Genomic DNA, 26,496 nt, shown 5'->3' on the forward strand with positions numbered 1-26,496 from the left:
CCTTTGGGCTTTCCTCAGTGGAGACGCGTAAGAAGCAAACCAGGGCTGTGGGGAGATGCGGCTGAGGGCAAGGGTGCTGCAGAAAGCAGCTTAGCCAGGAGTTCGGGGGAATTGGAGTAAATATTTACAGGAACAAGTATGCTCCAAGTGCCCCTTCTGAGACGGGACAAGCCCAGCTGAGCTGCTGGCGCGATGCAGGCGGGGGGGGGGGCGCTTCTTTAGAAATGCTGCCGAGGGCGGGTTGGCTGGGGTCGTGGGTTCACGTGTGACTTGGGTCATGCGCAAGAAGGAATGAGCCTGTTTGGCAGCTCTGCGAACCCTTCCGCGTTTCTAGAGCTGACCTGAAGCGAAGCCAGTGCTGGCGTGATGGGAAAGCGTCTGGCCAGCAACTGGCTGTGCCAGCGTCTCTCTTGAGAGCCCCTTCTTGGGAGATCCCTGAGCCCAGCTCGGCGGATTGAACCCCCCCCCCCCCCATTTGGAAGCTCATCTGGACCACACCCGGCCTTTGAACCTATGGGACCTTCTCAAGTGACAGGGGTATGTCTGTAATCCCTGGAGAGCCGCCTTCCCCAAAGAGGCAGGCGATACACCCATCTCCTCTGCCCTCTCTGCACTGAGCATGCTTCAGCCTGGCAGTAAACAGTCTCACTCTGCTCTACAGGATTAGCCGGCCCTCTGTGCAAGGCTCAACCGGTACGCGGGGCTCTGTGCACCACACACAGCCTCTTACAGGTGAGCAGGGGAAGGAAACAGGCCGTAATGAAGTCAGTTCTCAGCTCCCCTTAACCTCCTAGCTAGGGCCCTCCCAAATTCATGGCAGTGAAAAATGCATCGAGTCTGGTGAGGCCTTTTGTGTGCTTTTACCTAGTCCGGTGGTGATTTCACAGGGGAAATCAGCATTTCTCAAGTGCGGCTGGTCCCCCAAAAGGTGCGACCACTTTAAACCTTAATCTTGCAGACCCTAGTTTACGCAGGACATGGAACATTCACCTCTGTTTTAGCTACACCGACGGAACCCCAGGGCTCTCCCAGTCGGTGTCTGTGATGCTGTGGCTGTCCTGGATGTCCCATTCTCTCCGCGCCCCCCCTCCGCACCGTGTGGAGCAGCGGGGGGAGAGATGCGGCCCCTTGACCTCCTGCGAGAGGGAGACATGACATCGGCCTGCAGCCAGCTCAGCTCCTAGCCAAGAGAGCTGCATGCAGACTGTCAGCAAGTCCCTTCCGGACCCAGCAGGCAAAAGACTGGGAGCATTGCAGTCTCTCTCAGTGGGGCAGGTTTTCCAGACCTCAGCGGGGTGGGAGGAACTGGGGGAGGGGAGGAGAGCTGCCGGGTGCTAAACCAGCCAAAGATGCTGCAGCCACATTCTCCCTGCCGGTGCACCCCCTGCGACAGAGGGGCCACTGACCAGCTAGGACTAGAAAGCAGGGTGCTGGCAAGCATCCTTGGGCCCTGCTCCCTCTGTGGGCGAGAGACCGACTGTTCTCCAAGCCCTGCCAGGCAACCCAGTCTTCAGGGAACGGCAGGAAGGAGGCGAGGCCAAGCAGCCGCCGAAGATAAACGGAAACCCCTAGCGCCCCTGACCTGGGCTGGGGGCTGACACATTCTTGCGGCCTAATTATCTCCTCAGAGGCAGCTGGATTCCAGAGGACAAAGCATCTCCGAAGAGGGCTGGGCCGGCTTCCAAAGCCCGCAGGGGGCGGGAGAGGCGCTTGGGGGGGCAAGGGAGGGGAAAGGGGAGGGTTTAAAATAATAATAATAATAAAACTTCCTGCAGTTGTCGGGAGAACATGGGCCAGAGATATAGGAAGCAATTGAAGGCCTTTATCGAGGAAACGCAGGCTCAGGGGGCAGGATTCCTGGCCGGCTGCGTTCCCCGCCGAGGAGCTGTCAGACGCCACATGTCAGCAGCAGCAGCCAGGCAGGGGGAGGACTGAGTGTCCTGCGTCAGGGAGCCCAGAAGCAGGGAAACCCGCGTGTGACATTCCGGCTCTTTCGGCTGCGTAGGAATAAGCCTCCTCCCCTCCCCTCCCTGCAAGGTGAGGATGGGAACCAGGGGAGCCCTGCTGTGGTTCGTGGTGGCTGCCTGGGCCGTGACGGCTCTGGGACTTGGGTCCCACCTGAAAGGGAAGGACAGACCTCAGCACCAGGTGCAGCATGGGCCGTGCAGCTACACCTTCCTGCTCCCTGAGCTCGGGGGCTGTTACCCCTCGGCCGCCGAATACCAGGTCTCCAACTCGCTGCAGAGGGACGCTCCTTCCGGGCCTGACCCCAAGTGGCCAGCCAAGCGGCTCCAGCAGCTGGAGACCACCATGGAAAACAACACCCAGTGGCTACAGAAGGTAGGATCCAATCCAGGGCCCAGGGGGATTGCAATGGTTCTTGTACAGATGGCAGCTGCCGGCCCCTTCCCTGACACAGCGAGGGAAGCCTCTCTGGGACGCGAGTGTCAACGGGGATCCCTCTGCCTCTTGCATCTCAGGGCGGCCTCTGGCAACTGGCTCCCTTTCTGCTGCTGCGGCACAAGGAACCCGCTTGTTCCTAGCTGTGCTGTCTCCTGGGAGGGGCTGGGACTCTGACCCTACCCATGTGGCACTGGCTGCCTCGAGACAGTCCGGCCAGTCTGTGCATGGGAACTGCTGTATAATTACGTGGCTAAAGGGACCAAACAGGCTTCTAGCCTTGATCTAGTCTCAGCATTATTGCGGGTAAGTCACTTCTGCAGTAGGTACCAGGGCTTGGCTCATTTAAATAGGCAAATTAGGTATTGATCCTGGAAAGCCACCTCCCGCCTATTATTCAGCGCCCCTGTAAAACTGTTAGATTTCTCCTAGCCCCATCCTGAGTGTGACGTGCTTTCGGTCTCTGTTATCAGACGCATGTTCTGCTGCTTGGCTGTGCCTGACTGTCTTTGCCGGCGGGCTGCAGCAGAAACCTTCTTTTCCTGTTTTCTTTCCAGTTATTTTCGAACCCAGGAAATCAAAACTCACTTGGGTTCATGGGTCTCTCCTTGGTGAGCCCAGAGTTAGAGGGTGACCGTGAGACCAGTTACACTGCTGTACGTCGGGAATAACTCCATTTACATGCATCCGACGAAGTGGATCTTTGCCCACCAAAGCTTATGCTCCAATACATCTGTTAGTCTATAAGGTGCTACAGGATTTCTCATTGTTTATGCAGATTCAGACTAACACGGCTACCCCTCTGATACCATTTACACCAGTGAGTTTACACTGAAGTCAGTCCAGTTTAGAAGCTGTTTCAGAATCGAGCATCCTGGAGGAAACCCTGATCCCCTTGTGGTTAATTTAGGAGTTGTGCCGCTTATTTTCCGGCTGCCAGGATTTCTCCCTGTGCCTGCAGGATCTATCAGGCTCCTTCCTTAAGCATAAATACCAATGGCTTACGATGCACATACCAGGCAGGCAGAAAAGGGATTGCTTCCTTCATCTTTGTTCCCAGGCTGCTGCGAGGGATGCGTGTCTAATTCAGACGACATGACATCTCTTTCCAAAGACAGGGCAGAACAAACTTCTTTACACTCTACCAAAGAAAATATTTGCACAAGGGGGGAATTTAATTAAAAATAAATCCCCCCCCCCCCAATAAAAACCCCATCAGATCACAGGCTGAGGGCACGAGAACAGTGCAGGGGAAAGTGTCTGAAAGTGATGAATACTGAGCAGCACGGTGCCCCGACTGGTTCATGCAGATCCCCGTCCGCTCCCTGGGGCTGCGTGTGGTGCCGCACTGAGCGCCGTGCTGTTTGCTGTGTCGGGGTCTCTGGAGGAGAGCACTAAAGAGTCTGCAGGCCACGGCTGGGGGGTTGCCCCAGAATCCTTAGCTGGGTCACTTCTGTCCTATCCATGGTGGCTTCCTCCGGGAGCGGCTGAGTTTGAGGGGCGTGAGGCGCAGAACGTACCTTGGAAAGACGTGAGGCTGCTGCGATGTGACCTGTGGGCTTGCTGGGGTTGTGCCCTGAGATGAGACAGCAGGGTTTTGTCTCTCGGAACTGGGGGTATTGAGTGGCTGGTACCGCTGAACCTGCTATGCGTGGAAACGCCTCCTGTCTGCCAGCACGTGCCGCGTTCCCGAGGCTGCTGCCCTCCTGAGGGGTCAGGTCTTGATGGCAGCTGCTGCTTTGATGAGTGCATGGGGTGGGCAGGATGGACGGAGACCGGTCTGGGTGTGGGAGGGCGCTCCCCTGGCCCTGCAGCCCTGCAGGGGTTACCCGGAGCTGGGCCGCCCGTGAGGAAGTGGGGTGGAAAACATTCTCCTCCGCCGTTCCCTTCCCCTGGACACCCAGACACGTGTTTATGGCCCCAGAAGCCATGAATCACATTGTCTGGCTCGAAAGGTAAACAGTGCGGACATGGCTTCCTGCTGACATGGCTCCCTTGTTTTCAGCACTGCTGGGAACCAGCCGGAGTCCCTCAAGCAAACTGGTCAAGGAGGCAGGATTCCTCTGGGGCCTGCTGGGAGCGGGGCGGGGGGGAGCCACAATGGTGCTTTGCCACCCTGCACAGAGGTTGCTGGGAAAGGAGGCCTGGACTAGTTCATTGTAGAGCTGTGGTGTCCAACACGCTAGCCACATGTGGCGGTTTGGCTAGTTGGCGATAGCCATTTTAGTGGCTACTGCTTCAGAACTGGGTGGATCTCCCCCCCCCCCCCCCCGGGTGTGGAGCTTAACACTGGGAGCTCAGCAAGGGGCGATGGGAGGGAAGAGCAGAGGAATGCAAGGGGCTGTCTGGCTGCTCTGGGTCAGGCCCGTTGCGTGGACTCCGAGCCGATAGCCGTGGGGCTTATGTGGAGCAAGATGCCCTGGGCTGGCTTCCCTCCCCTAACGACACCTCCCTCTCTTCCCTCCCCCCTTCCCGGCGCCTTTCCTTGGGAATGCAGGGGCTGATGTTAGCGCCTGTCCCTTACTCCGGGCGCTGAGCTGGATCCAGCCAGAGGGGAAGCAGCAGCCCCGGGGTGTGTGGTGTGGCTGCCCTCAGCGCCGTGGGAGTCGCCTGTCCAAGCCACCCGGGGAGAACCTGCTTCGTTTCACAGCCCAGGATGGCTGCTGGGGCGGGGGGTGCAGCTGATCCAGCGTGTGCGGGCCTGGTGCCAGCCTCCTCATGTCAGATCCTGCCTCCGTGCTTATGAAGGTGGATGCCATGCTGGGCGAGGGGCAGCAGCCAGTGGACACCCCACTGTATGCAAAACAGGACGGGCCAGTGCTGAAAGCGCATCCTCAGTCTGGCCAGGCGTGTGGGGGCGACGCTGCCGGGCAGGATCTCAGCGGCGCCAGAAGGGGGCAAAAGTCGCTCCACCGCTCAAACCACTTGGCACGGATGTTTCCCCGGGACAGCTGCCTGACGCTCTGCAAGAAGCTCAGATGCAAAGCTGTCGGCTCCTCCTTGCCCACATTCCCCCCCCCCCCCGGCCCTCCCAGCCCCAAACCTCCCAGTAGCAGCCTTAGGAGTTTACCAAGCTAGACGCCTCCCTCCAAACCCCACTTGTAGGCCTGGGGGGGCTGCCTGCCTCCGGAGCGCGGTGGCAAGTGGACTTGCGGTTATGGTGGCAGAATGGGACGCTGTGTGGCTGGCTCTGCCTCAGGCCGATCGCTGGATCTCTCCAGCCCAGCGGCTTTCGAACTTTTTCCCCCTCAGGCCCCAGTTGAAGAAAATTGATGATGCCCACGACCCAACAGAATTTGACTGGAGTGTGGGCCCTGAGGTCGGGCTGAGGAGGGGAGCTTTGGGGTGTAGGAGGGGGCTCCGACTTTGGGGGAGGTCAGGGCTGGGGCAGGAGGGGCTGCCCTCGAGCTGCTCCCGGTCAGTGGTGCAGCGGGGGCAAGCTAAGGCAGCTTCCTGCCTCCCCTGGCACCGCAGACCATGCTGCCCCCAGAGGCAGCCGGCAGCAGGTTCCCAGCCAGTAGGAGTGCGGAGCTAGTGAAGATTCAGTGAAAAGCCAAGCAGGCCCTGCAGTCAGCCCCAGTGTACTGCCTGCCCCTGGTGCGGTTTAATTGTGCCCCGCTCTTTCATGCCCCTGGAGATTCCACTGACTCCAAACTTCCACAGTTGGTATCGTCCAGGTTTCCAATGGGTGTTTCTGGCCTGGTTCCTAGTCCCCTCTCAAGGACTTCTAGTTCCCTCATAAAAGAGAACAAGACACGAAATACCAGCAGCCGCTCTAACCAGCAGCAAGGGGCAGCCAGGCCCTGCTGGGAAGCGGTACCTTGTTAGCATGAGCCTCGGAGCCTGGGCTGTAGCTAAAGAGACGTTGCTGTTCACCTCAGCGATGTCCTCAAGCTCATCTGCTTCTCTCTGATACCTGCCGTGGCAGGAGGTCAGCATCTGGGCCAATGTGCCCTCTATTTTTTTCCCAGCTACGTGCGGAATACATTTTGTTCTGTGCACTGCAGCATGTGCGGATGTGCACCACCCATAGAAATACATGCTGCCGGCTGGGGGCGCTCTGCTAATCAGCTGGGGGGATTTGAATCATGCCTGGGTGGCTGTCCAAGTGTGCAGCTCATAAGAAACACTGACCTGGGCCAGCAGCCTCTCGGGAACATGAGGTCAAATCACTGAGCCCATGCGGGAGATGTCGGGAGGCTGGTGCCCTGTGGGTGCCTGTCATAGCCGCTGTATACCCAGGATCGGGCTCTTTCCAGGGGAGGAAAGGTGCCTTGCAAGTCTGCTCCCACCCTGCTTTATGAAGGTGCGAGGGAGGGAATTCCGGTTGTCCCAGATCTGAGAGCGTTGAAGGTTTTGCGAGTCATCTGGACTCCATCGGCCTTTATTAATTCCCCCCTTCCCACCAAGCGTTTTCTTTTCTTTTTGAAAATCTGTCTCCAAGCTGAACAAGTCGCTGCAAAGCTGCCCCCTTGCAGGCACAGATTCAGGGTGGGCGGTGTCCCCGTTGGCAGCTGTGCAGCAGACAGCCAAGCGAGGCAGTGAAAGGAGCATGCAGACACATCCAGACAGAGGGTCCCTGGCCGGGGGAGCTCCCCATCCAGCCAAGCAGGCTGCAAACTGCAGTGCAACGCAGGCTGGGAACCAGAGCCCCAGCTCGGGCCCGCGAAGAGACACCACGGGCTGGCGGCCGGGGGTGCAGAGCAGGAGGCCTTACTTGTCCCCCCATTACAATAGGAGGAAGTTTGGCGAACGCCCACAGGGACTGTCGTGTTTGGACACGGGCAGGGGACATCATCTGCACAAACATTGTGGAGAGAGAAATATTGATGCAGGCCAGCCGCCCCAAAAGCCAAACACCTGCCTTTGGGGGCGGGAAGCCGGTTACAAAACAAGAGGCAGAAGGAAACCAGCGGGGCTTGGTTCTCACTCTCCTTCCTTTGCCGCCTCTCGTCCCCTCCAGCCCAAGGAGTGCAGGGAGGGAGAGTTGTCTAAGGGTTAGAGCACAAGCCAACCTCTGAAACCCGTTCCCAGCTCTGCCATGCCCTGGAAGAGCCAGACTCCAGGCGACCCCCCTGCATGTCCCTGTGCCTGTCTCAGCTGGAGAAGGGAGGGGGCGGGGATTGGTAGCATTGCCTGGCCAGCCTGGGGGTGAGCTTGAACCAAACCGTGCGGAGCTGCTCAGGCCTGGGTGGCTAATGCATGTGTGGCTGGGTCATATTAACGACCCGAGACCCTGAATAGGAGGCATGTTCCCTAGAATCCATGTTGCATGTTTCCCAGAAAGCAGGCTCCTAAATATCCTGGTGCGGAGGGAGGGTGGGAGGGCTGGGTGTGTGTGTTTGGGGTGGGATGGATGGACAGATGGACACAGAACTGTGAGTGGGGCTAGGTGGAGGGTGTGCAGGGGTGGGCTGCGTGGCTGACTAGAGCAGAGGTGGGGATCTGGCCCCCAGCTTGCCTAGATCCAGCCCCGGAGGCTAAACCCCGCCCCCAGCATTGGGGAGACTGTGCCAGCTATTCCAACCCCCCCCCCCCCAGGGCTGGAGCACCAGCACCAGCTCCCTGCTGTGGGGATGAGGAGCCTCACAAGCCTGAGTCAGGGAAGCTAAAGCCGGATCCAATCCACAGACTGCCTGGTGGGGGAGGAAGAGCCTCTCCCCCTTCCCCCACAAAATCTATCAGCCCTGGCCCCCCTGGGCTCTGGTGTGTGAGGGGAAAGTGAGGGAGGGTCTTTCTGCTCCACAGTCGGGGGCCACGTCATTGAGGTGTGGTTGGCTGGTTGGTTGTTCTTTGGCTTCTCACTTGGTCATGGCTCCGGACTGGTTTTTCTGTGGGTCAGCGGCCCCCAACCCAAAACCGGTTCCCTGCCCCAGAGCGAGCGGGGCATACGGTAAATGGGTGGGTAGGCAGGAGACATGCAGGCAAGTCAGCCCGTGAAGCTAAGCCTCTTACAGCCCCGGTGTGGCTCTCCTCCACCCAGCGTTAGCTGTGAGGAGCCCTGTGGCACCAGATTTATTTGGGCATCAGCCCCAGTGGGAATGACGGAGGCAGGCAACACGCCCCTGGCACATGCACCTATTGTCGGTGACTGTGTCACCGCTCCAGTGGCAGGGCGGGGGGCCGTGGCTGTTCCCCACACAACCCCTCCCTGGCCTGGTGTTTTGTTCTCCAGCTGGAGAGCTACATCCAGGAGAACGTGCGGCTGGAGCTGGCCGAGATCCAGCTGCACGCGGTGCAGAACCACACCGCAGCCATTCTGGAGATGGGGAGCAGCCTCCTGAGCCAGACGGCTGAGCAGACCCGCCAGCTCACCAAGGTGGAGACGCAGGTAAGCGGGGGTGGGGGCGGCGGGCGGGCGGAAACGTTGCAGGTGCCCTGAATGCCCAGAGCCGGCCCCCTCCCCCAATCGAACTCCCTCCCAGGACTCTGAAGGGGGAGCACTCGGCAGCACCCCCCTTCAGGGGCCGCAGGGCCACATGTGCTGGCCGCCACCCAGAGTGAGTGGGCAAGAAGGGGGTCTACTCCTGCCGCGCTGCCGGTGAAAGGGGGGTGCCCCCGACGGACTGGGCAATGCACGGGAGGGGGAGCGCATGGGAGCAGCAGGCAGGGCCAGGGGACTCGGCCCCAAACGCCGGTGGATTCAGACCCAGGGTCAGGAATATTCCTTGTGATCAGTCACCAGGGGTCCATATAACTCGCCGCCTGTGGGGGGCTGCCTCCCCCAAGCTGTTGGCCAGGCTCTGAGGAGCTCTGGAGTCGTCACATATAAGTCCCTAGACTGGAATTGAATTTGCGTAGCCCTGCGCTGGGTTTGGTTCCCCGCTCTCGGCAGAGGAGGTTCTGCTGCATGTGGTGCATGGTGATTTCCATCTTTTGCCGGTGTCTTTATAAGAAGCAGGGGGGAGGGGCAGGGGGAATGTGATGCCGCTTCCAGCGAAGACACCCGAGGGACCGCATCAAACAGCTTCTCCCTTGTCACTCGAGGAAAGTGTAAACGGCCCAGCCCAGCTTTCCAAGGGCTGCGGCTGCCCACTTGAGCACTGCTCGGACCTTTGTCCTGGGTTCTTGTGAAAATCTGGCCTGCTGTGTTGGTTCCTCCGTGGGAGCAGAGCGCTCTGGGAAATCCAACTCTGCATCTGTCTGCTTAATATCCATGGAGAGCCGCGTGCGGAATCCACGGACCTCGGATGCAGATCCACAATCCGCCTGGTGCTTTAGAAATCCAGCCCCACTGTGGGTGGTGAAACCTTGAAAATCTGACCCTTACGGCACTGAGGACTGTACTGGGACAGGAAACCTAATCCCCAGTCTTCCTCCTTGGGCCCAAATCCATGTCCCCATCTCGGCTGCTCCTCCCGCTACTGGGCTTTGGAAAGTGTGTCCCAAATGCGCATCCCCACTGCTCCCATCCCTTCCTGACCATCCCAGGTGGTTTTTTCCCCCCACTAGGTTCTCAATCAGACCTCAAGGCTGGAGATCCAAATGCTGGAGAACTCTCTGTCCACTAACAAGCTGGAGAAAGAGCTGCTGCTGCAGACCCAGGAAATACACAAGCTCCAGGAGAAGAACAGGTAATAAAAAGCCTCTCTGGGTAGAGCTGTAACCTGGCTGGGACCTGGCTGTCTCCACCACACAACGTAGGCCCAGGAGAACCCAGCAAGGCCTGGGACTTCGCAGAGTTTCTAGGGCCAGCTCTGCATCTGGTGCAAAGCCACGTTGCTCCAACGACTTCACCTTCCAGGTGCGGATCTGGCTCATAGAACTTGATGAAAGTGTTGGGTTCCAGGGAACGCTTTGACGTTCCAAGGAACATTTTCTCCCCTTTGACTTCAAATGCTGTTCATGGCAAACTCAGTAAAAGCTCATTTTCAGCCCCTGTCTCGCTAGTTACCTGGCAGCCTGTGCTATGATCATGAAAAAGACCCCTGGTTGGTTGTCATTCTTGCTCTGGCTTGCAGAACAACCAGAGGATGGGAATAAAATACAAAATGTCCAAGCTAGCACAGCTCAAAGGAGCTTCGGTTTTGCAATATGGATGCCAAACTCCGGAGCTTTGGAGTTCTCCTGTTGCCCAGAACCTACACTTCCAGAAGTGGTTCTAAGCATCTCTGGGCAAATTCCCTGCTCCTTTTTTTGGCAGCGTAGGAAGGCAGGCAGCTGTGTGTCCGCAACTCAGACAGCTGCTGCCTTCACTAGAAGTAAATGAACCCGCAGGGTAGTTGTAGCCATGTCAGTCCCGGGACATTGGAGAGACGAGGTAGGTGAGGGAATGTCTTTTGTCAGACCAGGAGACGAGCTTTTTACAATAATCTGGAACCTACTAGGGATGTTAAATATCGGTTCATTGAATAGTTGAGTAACCTCATGAATTCTTATCGGTTAGTCAACTATTCTGTAGTCCCTGGGGGTGGGGCCGGCAGCCAGTGCAATCTGGCCCCACTTCCGAGGAGTCCCCTGCCACCTCACGCTGCTGTGTCTCTATCAGCGGCAACAGCACGGGGTGCCAGACGGGAGCTGGTCCGTGAGGGGATCCAGTTTAAAAACCAGCTCTCCTTGTGGACCGGCTGCTTGTCATTTTGTGCTGCTGCCTCTGATACAGAGGCAGCAGCATGGGGTGGAAGCAGCCTCTGTCTGGGGTGGGAGATGTCTGTGCTTCTGGACCCGGCACAAACCTGCCTGGCTCCTAATACACTTTAAATGCAGAGTCGCAAAGGGGGTAGGTCCTGGACCCAGTGCAAGCCGGGACTGAGCCAGGCTGCTGGCCAGCCTGCTAAAAAATTTACTGGTGGGGAGGAATGCATGTAGTCTATAGCATTAACCTATAAGCTTGTGCTTATCGGTTAATTGACTACACTATTACATCCCTACAACCTGCAAACTCCCCTCTTCCCCCGTTTTGGCTTATGAATGAGTCACTCCACCTAGATTTGCTGTACTAGAATGTAAGACGTTTCAGAGAAGCAGCCATGTTAGTCTGTGTCAACACAACCAGCCAGGAGTCCTGCGACACCTCAAAGACTAACACGTTTATTAGGGCGTAAGCTTTCGGGGGCTGCTGCTTCAGTCGGCAGGGATTCATACATAGGTGCCGGGATGGGATCGCAACATCCCTGCTAATGAGGCTAATGCGACCAGGGTGGGTGTCACCCACTTCCAACAGTGATAAGAAGGGGAGAATAGCTAAAGGGGGAAATGGCTCATGGACATGAGAGAACCACTCCCAGTCCCTATTAAGACCCATTCCGCAGGTGTCAGATTTGCATATGAATTCCAGCTCTGCAGTCTGGTTTTGAAGTGTTTTGGCTGGAGAATGGCATCTTTCAAGCCTGTACCCACGGCGATGTCCACACCGGCCATTCCTGCGCTGCAAGAAACCCGCTGTTATGGGGCTACACTGTGCTCCTTGGGATCATGGAGCAGATCCGCATGAGCAGCTCTTGCAATGCCCCGGAGAGCAGTGCATTGTGGGAGTTATCCTGCGGTGCAACTGGCCGCGGGATGCTTTGGGAAGGGTTTGCAATGCTGCAAGGGGCAGGCAGCGTCACATGATGCAGGTTTCCCGAGTGCATGGTCATCCTGTTACACTGACAGCTGCTTTTCAGCTGAGATTGGGGGAAGGGAGAGAATGTGACAGAGTGTGTGTGGATGCAGGGCGAGGAGAGGAGACAGTGTGTTTTGGGGGAAGTCAGCATGCTGTCTTGTAAGTAAAGACAGCGGCAGGAAACGAGCCCTCCTGAGGTAGGGAGAGGGAAACTCAGACTTCTCAGCCCCCCTCCCCAGTTTTTTGCATGTCAATCTCTCTCTCACACACTGAGGCTACATTTACACGATGAGTTTTCTTGGCAAAAAATATGCTAATGAGGGACTCATTTGCATGAGTTGTGATTTCATTTGCATATTTTCTGCTGATCCATTTTCACGCTAGGGGTTTTTGCGCAAAAACAAGCCGTGTGGGTGTTTTCTTTTTGTGCAAAGTTCCTTATGCCTAGGAGGTGTACCAATCTCGTGGGGCAAGGGGTTTTTGTGCAAAAAGAAAACATCCACACTGCTTCTTTTTGTGCAAAAACCCCTAGCACAAAAAAGGATCGGCAGAAAATATGCAAATGAGATCGCAACTCATGCAGATGAGCCCCTCATTAGCATATTATTGCCACTCGTAGTGTAGATGTAGCCAGACAGAGACACGCACACACACACCCCTCTGCCTCTGAATGGTTTGCTCTGTGTCCCAAAGCACATCAGCCCAGCATGCAGGCTGCCCGAATCGCAGCTCTGAAAGGGGAGATGCACAAGCCTGCAGGGCACACGGACAAGTTCCAAACAAAGAGCAGAGGAGACTTGAGGGATTATGGGCCATTTCCAGGGGCCAGTTTCAATGCAACAATTCAAACGTATCCCGAGCACAGTGAGCTCTCCACTTCTCGTCGAGGTTGTTTCTTAGAGGGCAGCAACTGCAGAGTGAGTGGGTGCTCAGTGCCTTGCCAGTGTGGACACCTCGGGAATTATAGGACTGGAAGCTGATTTTCCGTGCAGTCATTTGCCAGCACAGACTTAGCCTGTGTGACCAGGAAGGCTAAAGTGCTCCCCTACTGTTTTTTGGTACGTTAGGGCACATCTACACAGCAGGGCTAAAGCTGAAATATGCTACACAACTCCAGCTACGTCAGTTGCATAGCTTAAAATCGAAACCGCTTCTTTCGGCTTTGGGCGCTGTCTGCGCAGCAGGAAGTCCGAGGTAGAGCACTCGTCCTCCGACTTCCCTTACTCCTCGTAAAACGAGGGTTACCGGAATCCGAGTAAGCAGCCCTCCCGCTCGATAGTATTTCGACATGTCGAAATAACTGCTTGAAGTGTAGACGCGGACTGTGTTATTTCGGAATAACATCAGTTATTCCGAAATAACGCTGCTGTGTCGACGTGCCCGTACGGTTCTTGGTGTCTGATTTGCGTCCATTTCTTCTTTTGCATAGAGACAGTCTGGTTTGTCCAAGGTACCCAGAGAGGGGCCTTGCGCTATTCCCGCTGGCATTTAGCTGAGGGTTTGGAGAATCGGTCCCAGACCTGTGCAAGAGCTAGCTCTGTGTGGCTCAAAAGCTTGGCTCTCTCGCCAATAGGAGCTGGTCCAGTAAAGCATATTTCCCTCCCCCACCTTGTCTGGTAAATACCTCAGTGGTTGTCCCCTCAGTTCGGGTGATGTTACATGCAGAGGGGACCGGCCGGCTTACAGCTCCTGCTTGCAGACAGCTCTGTGCTGCACATCCCGGATCTGCTAAGGGCTTGCGTCAAGGGCCCGCTGTAGGTGACACAAATGGGACAGGGCTCTAGTTAGATGCCCGCTGACTAAGGTGAAGGGTTTTTATGCTTCTGGGAACATTCTCCCTTGTAAATCCTCCCTGCAGTGAAGCCCTCGTCCCTCCACCCCCACCCTGGGAGCCAGCCCACCCACCCTGCCTGCCAGAGGAGCTTCTGCTACCGCAGGGACTTGTCACTAATGGGTTTTGCAAGTTGAAAACCAAGCGGTGCCGGTGCTGCTGAGCGCTGGGCCGGGGCCAACCGTTTCCCACAGCTTGAAAACGCATCCCCAGAGAGCTCCACACCCAGGAGGAAGAAAAGCCGGGGCGTGGAGTCTGAAAACGTCCCCTCCCCCCCCCGGGTTTGCAAAGCGTGGGGCTGGCAGCGCTGTGCTGGAGGGGGCTGCCAGAGCTGCAGAACCGTGCCCCTCTGGGGACCAGAGCCTGCAGCAGTGCATCTGCCCTTCACCCCGGTATCTGGGCTCCTTCCAGGCTCTCGTGTGTTTCTCCTCTGGGGTGAGGCCGGGCCGTTATCCCCTTGCGTAGACGAGAACTGAGGGAGAGAAACTAAGTGCCCCTCCCAGGGTGATACCAGGAGCCTGGCACAGCCAGGAGCGGTAGCCAAGGCTCCTCGGTCCCAGCCCTGCACTGGCCCACCCCTCCTCAGCTCCTGTCTGTGAGGCTCCTTTCCCCCCACCCCCGGCTCCCTCCCCCAGCTTTCTGGAGAAGAAAGTCTTGGACGTGGAAGGCAAACACGAGGAGGAGCTGCAAGGGATCAAAGCCGAGAAGCTGGAGATGCAGGGCCTGCTGTCCAAGCAAACCCAGCTCATCCGGGAACTGGAGCAGCACCTCGCCACGGCCTCGGCCAACAACACGGCGCTGCAGAGACAGCAGGCCTCCCTCCTGGACACGGTGACCCAGCTGCTGAGCCTGGTGTCTCAGTGCAACCGTGAGTACCGCAGGAGATGGGGCTGCTCGGGGGTCTGGCCCAAACACGGACCCAGGCTGCTTGGGGCAAGACTGGGGGCATGTCGGGGGAGCTGCTCCCCAACTCTCTCACTGCCCCACCCCACTTTCTTTGGAGCAGCCTAGGGGCTGCTCTAAGATTGGAGGGGCCCTGGACTTAGCCTAACCACCACTGTGCCCCATCCTTTCCCAGCATGCCCCTGTGCTGGGGTTGGAGGGCTGGCCTAGGAGCCAGGGGGGCTGGGTTCACGCCTGTTGAGAAGTCCCTCCTCCGGGAGGTTCCCGGCAGCTGCAGGCAGCCCCTGGGCCATTGGCGCCCCGCTGGCGTCAGTGTGGTTGGGACAATGCAGCCTTGGCTGCGCTGCACGAGGAGCCTGCTGCCTGGCAGCCGAGATGCGGGTGGTGCAGGGCTAGGGGGGGCAGCCGGGGGAAGAGCTGAGTGTCCCTGTGTCTGCCCCACCCAGAAATCTCCCCGGCCCCCAAGGAGGAGCAGGTGTTCCAGGACTGCGGGGCCGCCTACAAGTCGGGCGTCACCGCCAGCGGCGTCTACACGCTGCGCTTCCCCAACTCCACAGCCACCGCCAGGGTACGTCTCCGCGCGAGGCAGCCTGCCCGCCCCCGCCCCTGCCCAGTCCTGGCACACGTGGTCCAGGAGATGTGAGCACGTGGCTGCAGGCCGAGGCCCCGCCAGCTTCTCTACACCCAGTCAAGGGGCCAGCGCAGAGGGTGGGCAGAGGGCGAAAGCAGAGAGGGGCCTGGTAGTCTGGACTCCTGGGTTCTGGGCCCACTTCTGGGGGTGGGGGGAGCCTAGTGTCTAGAGCACAGCAGCAGGATTCTGGTCCTTTGCTCAGCTCCGCCACCCCCTCGCTGCCTGGCCTTGGGCAGCTCCCCACCTCTGCACATCCGTCTGCCCAACGGGGTCTGCTAGCCGGCTGGCAGGGGCGCTGCTCCCCACGTCTCGCACTGCCCCACCCCGCTGTCATTGGAGCAGCCTAGGGGCTGCTCTCAGATTGGAGGGACCCTGGATGTAGCCTAATCACCACCGTGCCCCAGGCTTTGCAAGCATGCGGGATAAGGGACACCCTAAAGTTAAGGTGGTGGGGTGGGCCCAGCAGAGAGGGTGTTTGCCTGGGGTGGGCAGGATGGTGGGTTCAAGTCCCATTCCAGTAAGGACAGGACGGGAGGGGATGGGATGGGATGGGATGGGACAGCCAGCACCCAGGCTGCCCAGCTGGAAGGCGGGACGAGGAACACCCAGGAGGTGGGGTGGGTTCTGGGATCGCATAGGGGATAGGGCACTTGCCTGGGGAGGGGAGGGCAGGGTGGTGGGCCTAAGTCCCCCTCCCTCCCCACAAGGGACAGGACTGGAGAGGATCCAGGGGTCCCAAGCGAGAGGGGGCTGGGATGCAGATGAGTAGCCACGGCCCTAAAAACCAGCACCTGCAAACCAACTCAACCATCCCACAGCTCCGCTGTGCCTCTCGGGGATGGCACAGCCCCTTCCCAGCGGGGACGGTTACCGTGGGCTCTGTCTCAAGGCCCCGGCCAGGCCTGGGGATCCCAGCCTAGCTCCTGCTCTGGACACAGGGCCCTCACGCTCCCGGCCTGTTTCGGGTGCCGGGCCGGTTCATGGGGCTGCTGTAGCCACAGCCATGCCGTCCCTCTCACAGGCCTTTTGCGACATGGAGACCAGCGGGGGAGGCTGGACCGTCCTGCAGCATCGGAAGGACGGCTCCGTGGACTTCCACCGCACCTGGAAGGAGTACAAAGACGTAAGGCTCCCCCGGCCAGGCCGTGGTGTGGGACCACCGGCGCTTCCGCCCTGCGGGGCAGGAAGAGCTTCCTGTGCGGGCTAGGAATAGCCTGCCGCTCCCAGGGGCGAAGGGCCCTCACTTCCACGCCCGGAGCGCATGGGGAGGAAGGCGAGGAGCAGAGGTTCCTGCCTCATTGTTCAGGGCGTGCGGCGAAGGCCTCGGTCACGGGTACCCAGGAGGGTACAAACAGGAACCGCGCGATGGGGGAAGGGACAGAGCGGAGCCACCCCTGCGCTGCAAGCAGGGAGCAGAGGCAGCCCCAGCTGCAGGGTTGGGGCAATTTTCCACAGGGGATGGGGTGGAAGAACTGAACCTGTCAGAGCCACTGTAGGGCTCCAAACCAGACCCTTCCCCCACATCCCTTCACCTCCTCCCAGACCAGCGCCGGGATAAGAGCCGGGGCCGGCCTCACCGGGGTGTGGTGCAGTACAGACACTGCGGTGACGGCACAGAAGTACCACAGAGGGAGCGTGAGCAGGCGATTCTGCGCCCCCAGCTTTATGGATCCAAAGCAGCCCGGCCCTGCTGACCATGGACGGCCCAGGGCTCAAGGGGATGTTCAATGCAGTTGCCCAAATGGCTAACTAGTCCAAGCAGGGAGGGTTCTTCCTGGACTCCCCCCTTTGCACGTGTCGCGTGGAAAATCGGGATCAGTATCCGTGGTGCCCGGGGCTTCTCCCACATTGACCACGCGTGGCCTGCCCACTGCTGTCTGCAGAGATGTGCCACGCGTGGCTTGGGCTCGGTGAGCCCCCGTGGGCAAGCGGCCACGTGGCGCAGCATCTGCTGCAAACACACGCCCGCGCTCCGCCACGGCAGCCCCGTCCCTGGGAACAGCTTTTGGTGAAGAGGCTGGAAAAGATCTCGGCCCACTAGTCATGGGGCTGGCCCTGGAAAGTGCTTTTGTAGCCACGGCGCTGGGAGGGGATCGTGGGGGTGGATCTGGGTATAGGGGAGATTCTGTGTCTCCTCCAAACCAGGGCCTGGTTCCACCCCTGGCAGCAGCAGGAAGCAGGGAGGGGCTGGGAACAGCTGCACTGAACACCGCTGTGCTGCCGGCTTTGGTTTTGGAAAGCCAACCAGGTGCCGGAGCCTGAGGCCTCCCAGCAGCCTGGAAGTGGGATCAGCGACACTCTAGTTACAGAATGACCATTGCACGTATGGACAGTTCCCTCAGAGCAGAGCCGAGTCAGTCCCCTCCAGCACAGACTCACAGCACAAGAACCTGGCTGAGCGCTTGGGCGGCCACCCAGGAGAGTCAGGTGCCACCCAAATGATTAGCAGAGCGCCCACAGCCGGCAGCATCTTTCCCTGGGTGGTGCACATCCACCAATTAATCGGTGCACGCAACAAAATTTATTCTGCACATTGGTGAAAAATCAGAGGGAACATTGCTGGGAACTCTTTTCTCTGGGCTGGTGGCAGCCACCGTGCGAGCCCCATTCTCACCGGCTGGGCCTTGGCTTCACGGGGTTTTTGATCTTTCCACACAGGGTTTTGGGTCCCCCTCTGGAGAACACTGGCTGGGAAATGACTTCATCCACCGGCTCTCCACTCAGGGCTCCTATTCCCTCCGAGTCCAGCTCCGGGACTGGGACAGCAACGAGGCCTACTCCCTGTACGAGCATTTCCACCTGGGCAGCGAGGAGCAGCTCTATCGGTGAGTCCCGCCGTTGGTGCACTAAGGGGGATCCCGCCCTGCCTGGTCCTGGACATGAGTGCAGAAGCTCCTCATGCACTGGGCATGGGCCAGCAGCCACCTTCATGCCCCCTTGTGGCCTGAGGCTGTGCTGCAAGTGCCCTGCCTCAGTTTCCCCACTTCTCAGGATGCTGTCAATTAAACTCTGGATGCAGATCCAGACTTGTAGGCTTTCCTGCTGGGGCCTCCCAGGCCTTAGACCCAGCATTCCCTGCTGGAACCTGCTCCCACCCAGCAGCCTTTGCCTGCCGGTTCCTGCAGTCATGTTAATGCCCATGTTAGTGTCCTGCTGGTTCCATGTTGGCCAAGGGAATCAAACAGCTTTCATAGCAGCCGAGCTTGGCTAAAACCTGATGGAACCTCAGCCTCAGAACTTTGAATGTCGTTTTCAGTCCGGGAGCCCTGGCTCCGGCAAGGCAAGGCTAACCCTGCTTTCCTGAACGAGGCAGAGCAGAAATCTCCAACGCCGGGCAGAAATTTCACTCTGTGCCCGATCTACAGCCAACAGAAATCAGTGGAAATCTCTCTAGTGACTGGGCTTTGGACCGGGTTCTGAATGATCCAGTCAGGGTTTCTGGCCTGGCCACCGCAGCACCCCACCCTGTTGATAAACGGGGATCGGCAGCCCCAGCGGGAAAAGATGCTATTTCTCCACTTATCCAATCTCACGGCTTTTCCCCGAGTGCTGAGAATTCGGCTCCGAGAGGCCCAGCCTGGTGACCAGTGTCAGAGAGGCAGCTGTGTTAGTCCAGTGTTTCTCAACTTTTTTTTTATAAGTTGGCATTTTTCAAAAAAAATTATAAGTACCCCTCGTACCTACAGTTTTCAGACACACACAAAAAGTTCTACCATTGCAACACATTTGTTTAAACAACTTAATCGTAGCCAGGCGGGCGATGCAATTTTTGGGTGTAAAAAGTACAAAAATAATAAAGCGCTGTAAAACTTAAAAGAAAAATTCAGTTTTCTCCACATTTCAGTGCACGTATCCCCCCCCCCCCCCAGACTTCTCACGAGTACCCCTAAGGGTTCTCGTACCACTGGTAGAGAAACACTGAGTTAGTCTGTCTCAGCAAAAACGATGAGGAGTCCCCTGCCGCCTGAAAGCCCTGCACGTTTATTTGGGCCTGTTTTCGTGGGCTGGATCCCACTCCGTCAGACACATTTTTTGTTAATCTTTAGGGTGCCCCAAGACTCCTGGTTGTTCAGAACTGGTGAGACGCTTTTTCTGGTGAGACACAGAGGCAGCTTTTCCAGGACCGGTGGAGGCATTTTTATCCTGGGAGTTGGGGCCGAGTCCTTCTTGGCAATCGGCCCCAGCAAAACACGAGGCCACGGCCCCAGCAAAACACAACCCGCATCCAGCAGCTGGCAGGGCTCCGTGGCAGGTCCTTCCCGCCATTCCTCGCATTCCACCCAGCTCCAGACAGGCTGGGCAGTGACAGCATGCAAAGCGGCGCCCTTGCCAAGGCCAGTGCTCCAGAGGGGCCGTTCCCACCCACACAACTTGGCACATGCAGAGGCAGCGTGGGCATAGCCGCTAGGGGCGCAAAATCCCATTGGATCGGTTCGATTGGTAAACGTTACGTTGGACCAGTTAAGCGCTTACCATATTTTCCGGCGTATAAGACGACTTTTTATGCTAAAAAACATCCCCCAAAAATCGGGGGTCGTCTTATACGCCGGGTATACAGGCAGTCCCCGACTTGCAGGTACAAACGGGGCTTTTCTCGCCCCGGAGGACACGGACTGCGGGACCTCGTGGTCCCGACGCCCGTGTACTCTGGGGCGAGAAAAGCTGCTCCGCGTCTCCCTGGTCTGCAGACCAGGAAGACGCGGAGCAAAGCCGCGGAGGGGCTCCGGCAGCGGGGCAGCCCAGGTGCTCCTGGGCTGCCCCATTGCCGGCTTCCCCCGAGGCTTTGCTCCCAGTGTCCCTGGTCTGCTGGAGACGGTCCCCAGCAGACCAGGGGCACTGGGAGCAAAGCCAGAGCAGCGGCGGGGTGCTGTGCTTCTGAGGCTTTGCTCTGGCAAAGCCGCAGAGGCGCGGGACCCCGCCACGGCTGCGGCTTTGCTCCCGGTGCCTCTGGTCTGCTGGGGACCGTCTCCAGCAGACCAGGGACACCGGGAGCAAAGCCGGGGAGGCGGAGGGGCGCTGGGGCGCTACCGGTTGGCCTCTTAAGGGGGGGTAGTCTTATACGGCGAGTATAAGACGAAAACCTATGTTTTAACTAGAAAATTAGGGGGTCGTCTTATACGCCCAGTCGCCTTATACGCCAGAAAATACGGTACATAGGGCGGGTGGAGGTACTGCTCCGGGCCCACAGCAGACTGGAGCTCCTTCAGCCAGGCTGAGTTCACCATGGGCAGGGGCTGCTCTGGCCATGTCAGGCCTGTCGCACCACACCACGCCACACCACACCACGCCGCACCACACCACACCACACTGTGGGTGGGCACGGAGCTCCACTGGTCATAAGAACATAAGAACGGCCAGACTGGGATAGACCAAAGGTCCATCTAGCCCAGTATCCGGCCTGCCGACAGTGGCCAATACCAAATGCCCCAGAGGGAGGGATCACAATAGGTAATCCTCACGTGATCCCTCCCCTGTCACCCACCTCCAGAGAAACAGAGGCTAGGGACACCATTCTTACCTGTCCTGGCTAATAGCTATTGGTGGACCTAACCGTCATGAATCTGTATAGCTCTTTTTGAACCCTCTTAAAGTTCTAGCCTTCACCATATCCTCTGGCAAGGAGTTCCACAGGTTGACTGTGTGCTGAGTGAAGAAAAACTTCCTTTGGTTTGTTTTAAACCTGCTGCCTATTAACTTCATTTGGTGACCCCTAGTTCTTATATCGTGGGAATAAGTAAATAAGTCCCTCTCATCCAGTGACGTGGCCTCTAAGATTTCAGGTGGCCTGACAAAATCCAGGGAGATACAGTGAAAGAGAGAAAGGGCCCAGATGAGTCATAGCAGCTAAGACAGATCCTGCTACTGAATCTTTAAGGGCCAGGGACTTGGAGCCTTGCGGGGGCAGGGCAGGGCTCCCTTCTCACCCAGCCAACAAGGGATGAGTGTAAATGCTGCCTCCTCCTGGCACAGGGCAGGCATCTGCAGGCCCTGGACAGCAAGAAGTCTTCTGCAGGGCCCTGGGGGTATGTCTACACTACAAAGTTAATTTGAACTAACAGACGTTAGTTCGAATTAACTTTGATAGGCGCTAAACTAGCGCTCCGCTAATTCGAACTTAATTCAAATTAGCGGAGCGCTTAGTTCGAACTAGGTAAACCTCATTCTACGAGGACTAAGCCTAGTTCGAACTTACTAGTTTGAATTACGGGGTGTGTAGCCCCTTAATTCAAACTAGTGGGAGGCTAGCCCTCCCCAGCTTTCCCTGGTGGCCACTCTGGCCAACACCAGGGAAACTCTATTGCCCCCCTCCCGGCCCCGGGCCCCTTAAAGGGGCACGGGCTGGCTACGGTGCCCGTGCCAGGTGCAAGCCTGCCAGCACCCAGCCAGCAGATCCTACACCTGGCACGGCTCAAGCCAGCCACCCGATGCCCCCCAGCCCACCCCCTCTTCCCGGGACCAGGCTGGCGTCTCCCGGGAGCTTGCCCGGGACCGCAAGAGGCGGGCACCTTCCTGGGCTAGTGCGGACATCGTGGACCTCATTCTACGAGGAGAGCTGCCAGCCTGGCCACCCAGGAGCAGGTGTGCATGAAAATCAAGGTGGTCCACTGACAGCGGCCAATCCTAGGGACCCTGGAGGGGATGGACCAAAGACAGTGACCAAGCCATTTGTCTCGTGCCATCCCTCTCCAGCCTTCCACAAACTTTGGGCAGGGACACCACTCCTACCCCCTGGCTAATACCACTCCATGGACCCAACCTCCATCACTTTATCTCACTTCTCTTTAAACTCTGTTCTAGTTCTAGCCTTCACAGCCTCCTGCAGCAAGGAGTTCCACAGGTTGACTCTTTGCTTTGTGAAGAACAACTTTCTGTTACTAGTTTGAAGCCTGCTACCCATTCCTTTCCTTTGGTGTCCTCTAGTCCTTCTTTATGGGAACTAATGAAGAACTTTTCTTGATGCACCCTCTCCACCCCACTCATGCTTTTATAGACCTCTATCCTATCCCCGCTCAGTCTCCTCTTTTCTAAACTGAAAAGTCCCAGTCTCTTTAGCCTCTCTTCATATGGGACCTGTTCCAAACCTCTGATCATTTTAGTTGCCCTCCCCTCTCCCACCCTCTCTCTTCCCCTCTCCCACCTCCTTTTCCCAGTCTCCCCGAGTTTTGTTCAATAAAGAGAGATTCTATTTTTGACCACACGTTTTCTTTATTTTGTACATCAGGAAGAGGGGCTAGGGAAGGGTAAGTGGAAGGAGGTGAGGGAGGAATGGGGTACGAGCCCCCGATGGGGAGGACTGGGCTGGCTCTGCGGGCTTCTGGGGATGGAAGCTCTCCTGCAGCCCCACAATTGCCCCCTCTCCCCAGATGGCAGCCTGCGGCAAGTGCAGCCGGGCTGATGGCCGAGTGCTGTGCTGTGCCCAGTGTGGGCACTCAGGGCACTCCAAGCCAGGACTGCTTTGCAAGCGGGGCACCCCTGAGAACTGTATGTCCGGGGTGGGGGTCAGGACCCTTTAAGCACAGCCCTCGGCTAGCCTGAGGCAGCAGCTCCACGCTCTAAGTCCTCATCTGATGCCCTGCCGGCACTGCTTCCGGCCATCCTTAACCCCGGTTCAGGGTCCACTTAATGTGGACATGCTAGTTCGAATTAGCAAAACGCTAATTCGCCCTAGTTTTTTAGTCTGTATCCGTTAGTTCAAATTAGCGCTGTAGTGTAGACATACCCTGAGTTAGCAGGGAGAAGACAGCGGCAGGGAAGGGGTGGCTTGAGGAGATGCTGGCCAGACCAGCCCCAGGGAGCAGAGCTGTGGGAAACTCCAGCCGGAAGGAGGGAAGCGGTGAGGCCTGGTGGAAGACAGCCTGGTCCATGCCAGAGACGCTGATTGGCAGGCGCTTGTGGGTCTACTCCCTTCGTGCTGTCAGCACCCAGGCCTGCCTCGTACTGTGCCCACCTGGTCCCTTGCCTCTCTGATACCAGGAGCCCAGCCCTGCCAGGGCAGCTGCGGCAGGACCCTGGGCAACCCCGTGACTGTGTCTCCCCAGGCTCTACGTGCGGAACTACAGCGGGACGGCCGGCAGGACGAGCAGCCTCAGCCCGCCGGGGACGGCCTTCAGCACCAAGGATGCCGACAACGACCGATGCGGCTGCAAGTGTGCTCAGATGGCGACCGGAGGTAACAGCCTCCGGGGGCGCTGCGGGGCTTGGGCCGACTCCGGGCCTCAGCCATGCAGGCTGGGGCTGGGCTGGCCGGGCTTCATAGCGGACTCAGCCCCAAGAGACTGCACTGAGGCTGGGAGGCGTGTCACTGGGCCTCTTCCATCATGTGCCAGCTGGCAGGGTCCATCGAGCTCTCCCTGTGGGAAGCTGACCCCGGTCGGCCCCTGGCAACGTGCTGCCTAGCTCTGGGCACATGTGAATTGTGCTTTGTGGCTCTCCCTAGCTTGGCAATGAGATAACGAAAGCCCTTCCCTGCCTCCTCCCCCCCACACACTCCCCCACGCAGTGAGTCCAGCTCTGGCAATGTGCCGGCAGCTCCCTCGCCAATATCATGGGGTATGTCTACACTACCCCGCTAGTTCGAACTAGCGGGGTAATGTAGGCATACCGCACTTGCAAATGAAGCCCGGGATTTGAATTTCCCGGGCTTCATTTGCATAAGCCGGCTGGCGCCATTTTTAAATGCCGGCTTGTTCGAACTCCGTGCCGCGCGGCTACACGCGGCACGGGCTAGATAGTTCGAACTAGCAAGCCATTCCGCACTATCTGTACACCTCATTCCACGAGGCGTACAGATAGTGCGGAATGGCTTGCTAGTCCGAACTATCTAGCCCGTGCCGCGTGTAGCCGCGCGGCACGGGGTTCGAACAAGCCGGCATTTAAAAATGGCGCCAGCCGGCTTATGCAAATGAAGCCCGGGAAATTCAAATCCCGGGCTTCATTTGCAAGTGCGGTATGCCTACATTACCCCGCTAGTTCGAACTAGGGTGGTAGTGTAGACATACCCATGGTACCAAGACACTGGGCCATGGGCCAGGCCATCTGCTGAGGCAGACAGCACCCCCAGCAGCTCCCCGGGCAATATCATGGCTAGGGGCACAGGATGGTTAGGGGGCCCGGGATGGCTTGGGGCACAGGGTGATGCAGGGCACAGGGTGGCTAGGAGCACAGGGGACGAGGAGCACAGGGTGACATGGGGCACAGGGGGAGTAGGGGCACAGGATGCCCCGGCAAGGGGACATGAGCTCACAGCTGGGTTTCTCTGGGCCGCACTGGGAAAGTGACACCTCCACCGAGCACCAGTCTGTGCCCCGGCTTCCTCCTTCCCAGAACAGCCGCTGTCTGGGCACTGCCCCTCTGACCTCCCCCACCCTCCCCTCTATGCCCTAGGCTGGTGGTTCGATGCCTGCGGCCCCTCCAACCTGAATGGGATTTACTACCCCACCAGCTCCGCGACGGCCCGCTACAACGGCCTGAAGTGGCACTACTGGAAGGGACCCAGCCACAGGCTCAAGGCCACCACCATGATGATCCGGCCGGCGGACTTCTGAAAGGCCCGAGACGGGGCGGCTCGCAGGGGCTGGGCCGTCTCTGCTGGGGAGATGGGCCGCGAAGGCTCCCGCACGTGGGTCCGGGCCTGAAGGGCGAGTTTGCACAGCGCTGCGGACACCTGCTTAGCCCTGCCCGGGGGCGGCGCCTCCTCCCAGAGCTCTTCCCAGCCGCCAGGCACAGAGGACAGGCTCCCTCCCGCAGCCTGCGTCCAGGTCTGACTCTCCTCCCAGTTCAGCAGCTGGCTCCCCAGGAGCTGGCCGGGGGCTCCCCGGGGGCTGGCCCAACTGTGTCAGGTTGTTCAGATAAAGCGGCAGTGGAGAGCACAGCTGTGCTGGAATGAGTCGCTGGGCAGGAGCTGGGGGGCTGCTCCCCGGCGGGGCGCACCGATGGGCTCTCTCGCGTACCCCCGTGCAGCGGAACTCTGCGGCAGCCTCTGACCCGCGGCGGGGAGGTGCCGAGGCCGGGCTGCGGGCAAGCCCTGCGGAGGCCGGTTAGGAGGCTTGTCCCCGGAGCCCCTGCGCCCTGGGTCTGGCTGCAGGCCCATCGGCTCTCACTGGGAACACGCTGTGGAGACCAAAGCTGGCTGTGCCCTGTGGACATTCCTCACTCCCCCCTTTGGCACCTGCTCCCCCAGCCTGGGCCGTCGTGGCCGGGCCGCTCCCAGCTGGTCAGGCTGGCTTGGCGTGCAGACAAAACAGGCCGGGAGGATGGGGAAGGCCGAGCCCCCACTGCTGCGGGAGGGGCGGCCCGGGGCAGGTTTGCTCTGAGAACGTGCCACCCCTGAACCCAACGGCCCCTGGGCTCAGAAACCTCAGAAGGGGCCTGCTGTGCGCTCTGGGCCTGGGACAGGAGACGTGGGCTGGCGTGGCTTGGCCCAGGGGCTCTGTGCCCCTCTCCAGGTGAGGCGGCACTGGGGAGCCCAACAGCCGGGAGGGGACGGAGATGCCCAGCCCCACGTGAGCACTGGTGTCCCCACCTCACGGCCAGGGAAAGGCAGGCACCCAGCAGGCCCCGGCTGTGCCGAGGTCACCCAGGGCGTCAGCAGAGGAGTGGGAAGAGAACCCAGGAGTCCTGACCCTGTGTCCCGTCCTTTCGACCCCTCTGTTACATGGCCAGGCTCTGCCAACAGGGAGCAGCTCCTGGGGCAGTTACAGCCCCATGGAGACGTCTCAGAGCCACGAGGCGCTTCGGCATGAAGAAGGCAAAGCTGGCAGGTTCCCTCATCTGGCCCTGGGCCCCTCCCCGAAGGCAGGCACCGGACCCTGGGCCCAGCTCAGGCAAAGGGCTGGCTCGCCTTGAGGCCTCTGCACCTCAGCGAAGGAGCCCTGGGGTTGTTACAAAATGGGTGCAGGGCGGGGAGGGCAGACACCTCCCACGCGGCGCCCAGGGGGTTAAAGCCCAGGGAGCGGCAGGCCGAGGGGCCGAGCCAGGCGTCTCTGGAAGGCAGGTGGTTTGGGTCCTGGCACTGTGGTATGTTCATGATTCCCACTTCCCTCCTTCCTCTCCAAAGCCGTGCTAGAGAGGAGATGCCAGGAGACATGCCTCCCCTCCCCCCCCGGCACGCCCACCCCTGCCCGGCACACGGGCCCACCTCCCAGACGCACGCACACAGAGGGAATCCCAGGCTGGCACAGGGGTCGG

At 58.9% G+C, this 26,496-nt stretch overlaps 1 protein-coding gene across 1 annotated transcript; it reads left to right on the forward strand.

Annotated features, from left to right (window-relative positions):
• Positions 1-1,747: 1,747 nt before the first annotated feature.
• LOC102460867 (angiopoietin-2-like) lies at positions 1,748-24,997 on the forward strand. The gene is made up of 9 exons (XM_075908603.2): positions 1,748-2,340; positions 8,576-8,731; positions 9,853-9,974; positions 14,411-14,643; positions 15,125-15,246; positions 16,331-16,432; positions 17,968-18,134; positions 23,349-23,479; positions 24,694-24,997. The coding sequence occupies exons 1-9, from the start codon at positions 2,044-2,046 to the stop codon at positions 24,852-24,854; spliced, it is 1,491 nt and encodes a 496-aa protein (XP_075764718.2). The 5' UTR covers positions 1,748-2,043; the 3' UTR covers positions 24,855-24,997.
• The last annotated feature ends 1,499 nt before the right edge of the window (positions 24,998-26,496 follow it).

Source organism: Pelodiscus sinensis, chromosome 26, assembly GCF_052426305.1.
Source record: "Pelodiscus sinensis isolate ZL-2025 chromosome 26, ASM5242630v1, whole genome shotgun sequence".
In the NCBI taxonomy this organism is placed as follows: Eukaryota; Metazoa; Chordata; order Testudines; family Trionychidae; genus Pelodiscus; species Pelodiscus sinensis.

Bases quoted from the DNA above. Each gene is read 5' to 3' on its own strand.
- LOC102460867 (XM_075908603.2), top strand. From the start codon at position 2,044: ATGGGAACCAGGGGAGCCCTGCTGTGGTTCGTGGTGGCTGCCTGGGCC. The intron at 9,975-14,410 runs GTAATAAAAAGC...TCCCTCCCCCAG, and splicing joins AAGCTCCAGGAGAAGAACAG to CTTTCTGGAGAAGAAAGTCT. The intron at 23,480-24,693 runs GTAACAGCCTCC...TCTATGCCCTAG, and splicing joins TGCTCAGATGGCGACCGGAG to GCTGGTGGTTCGATGCCTGC.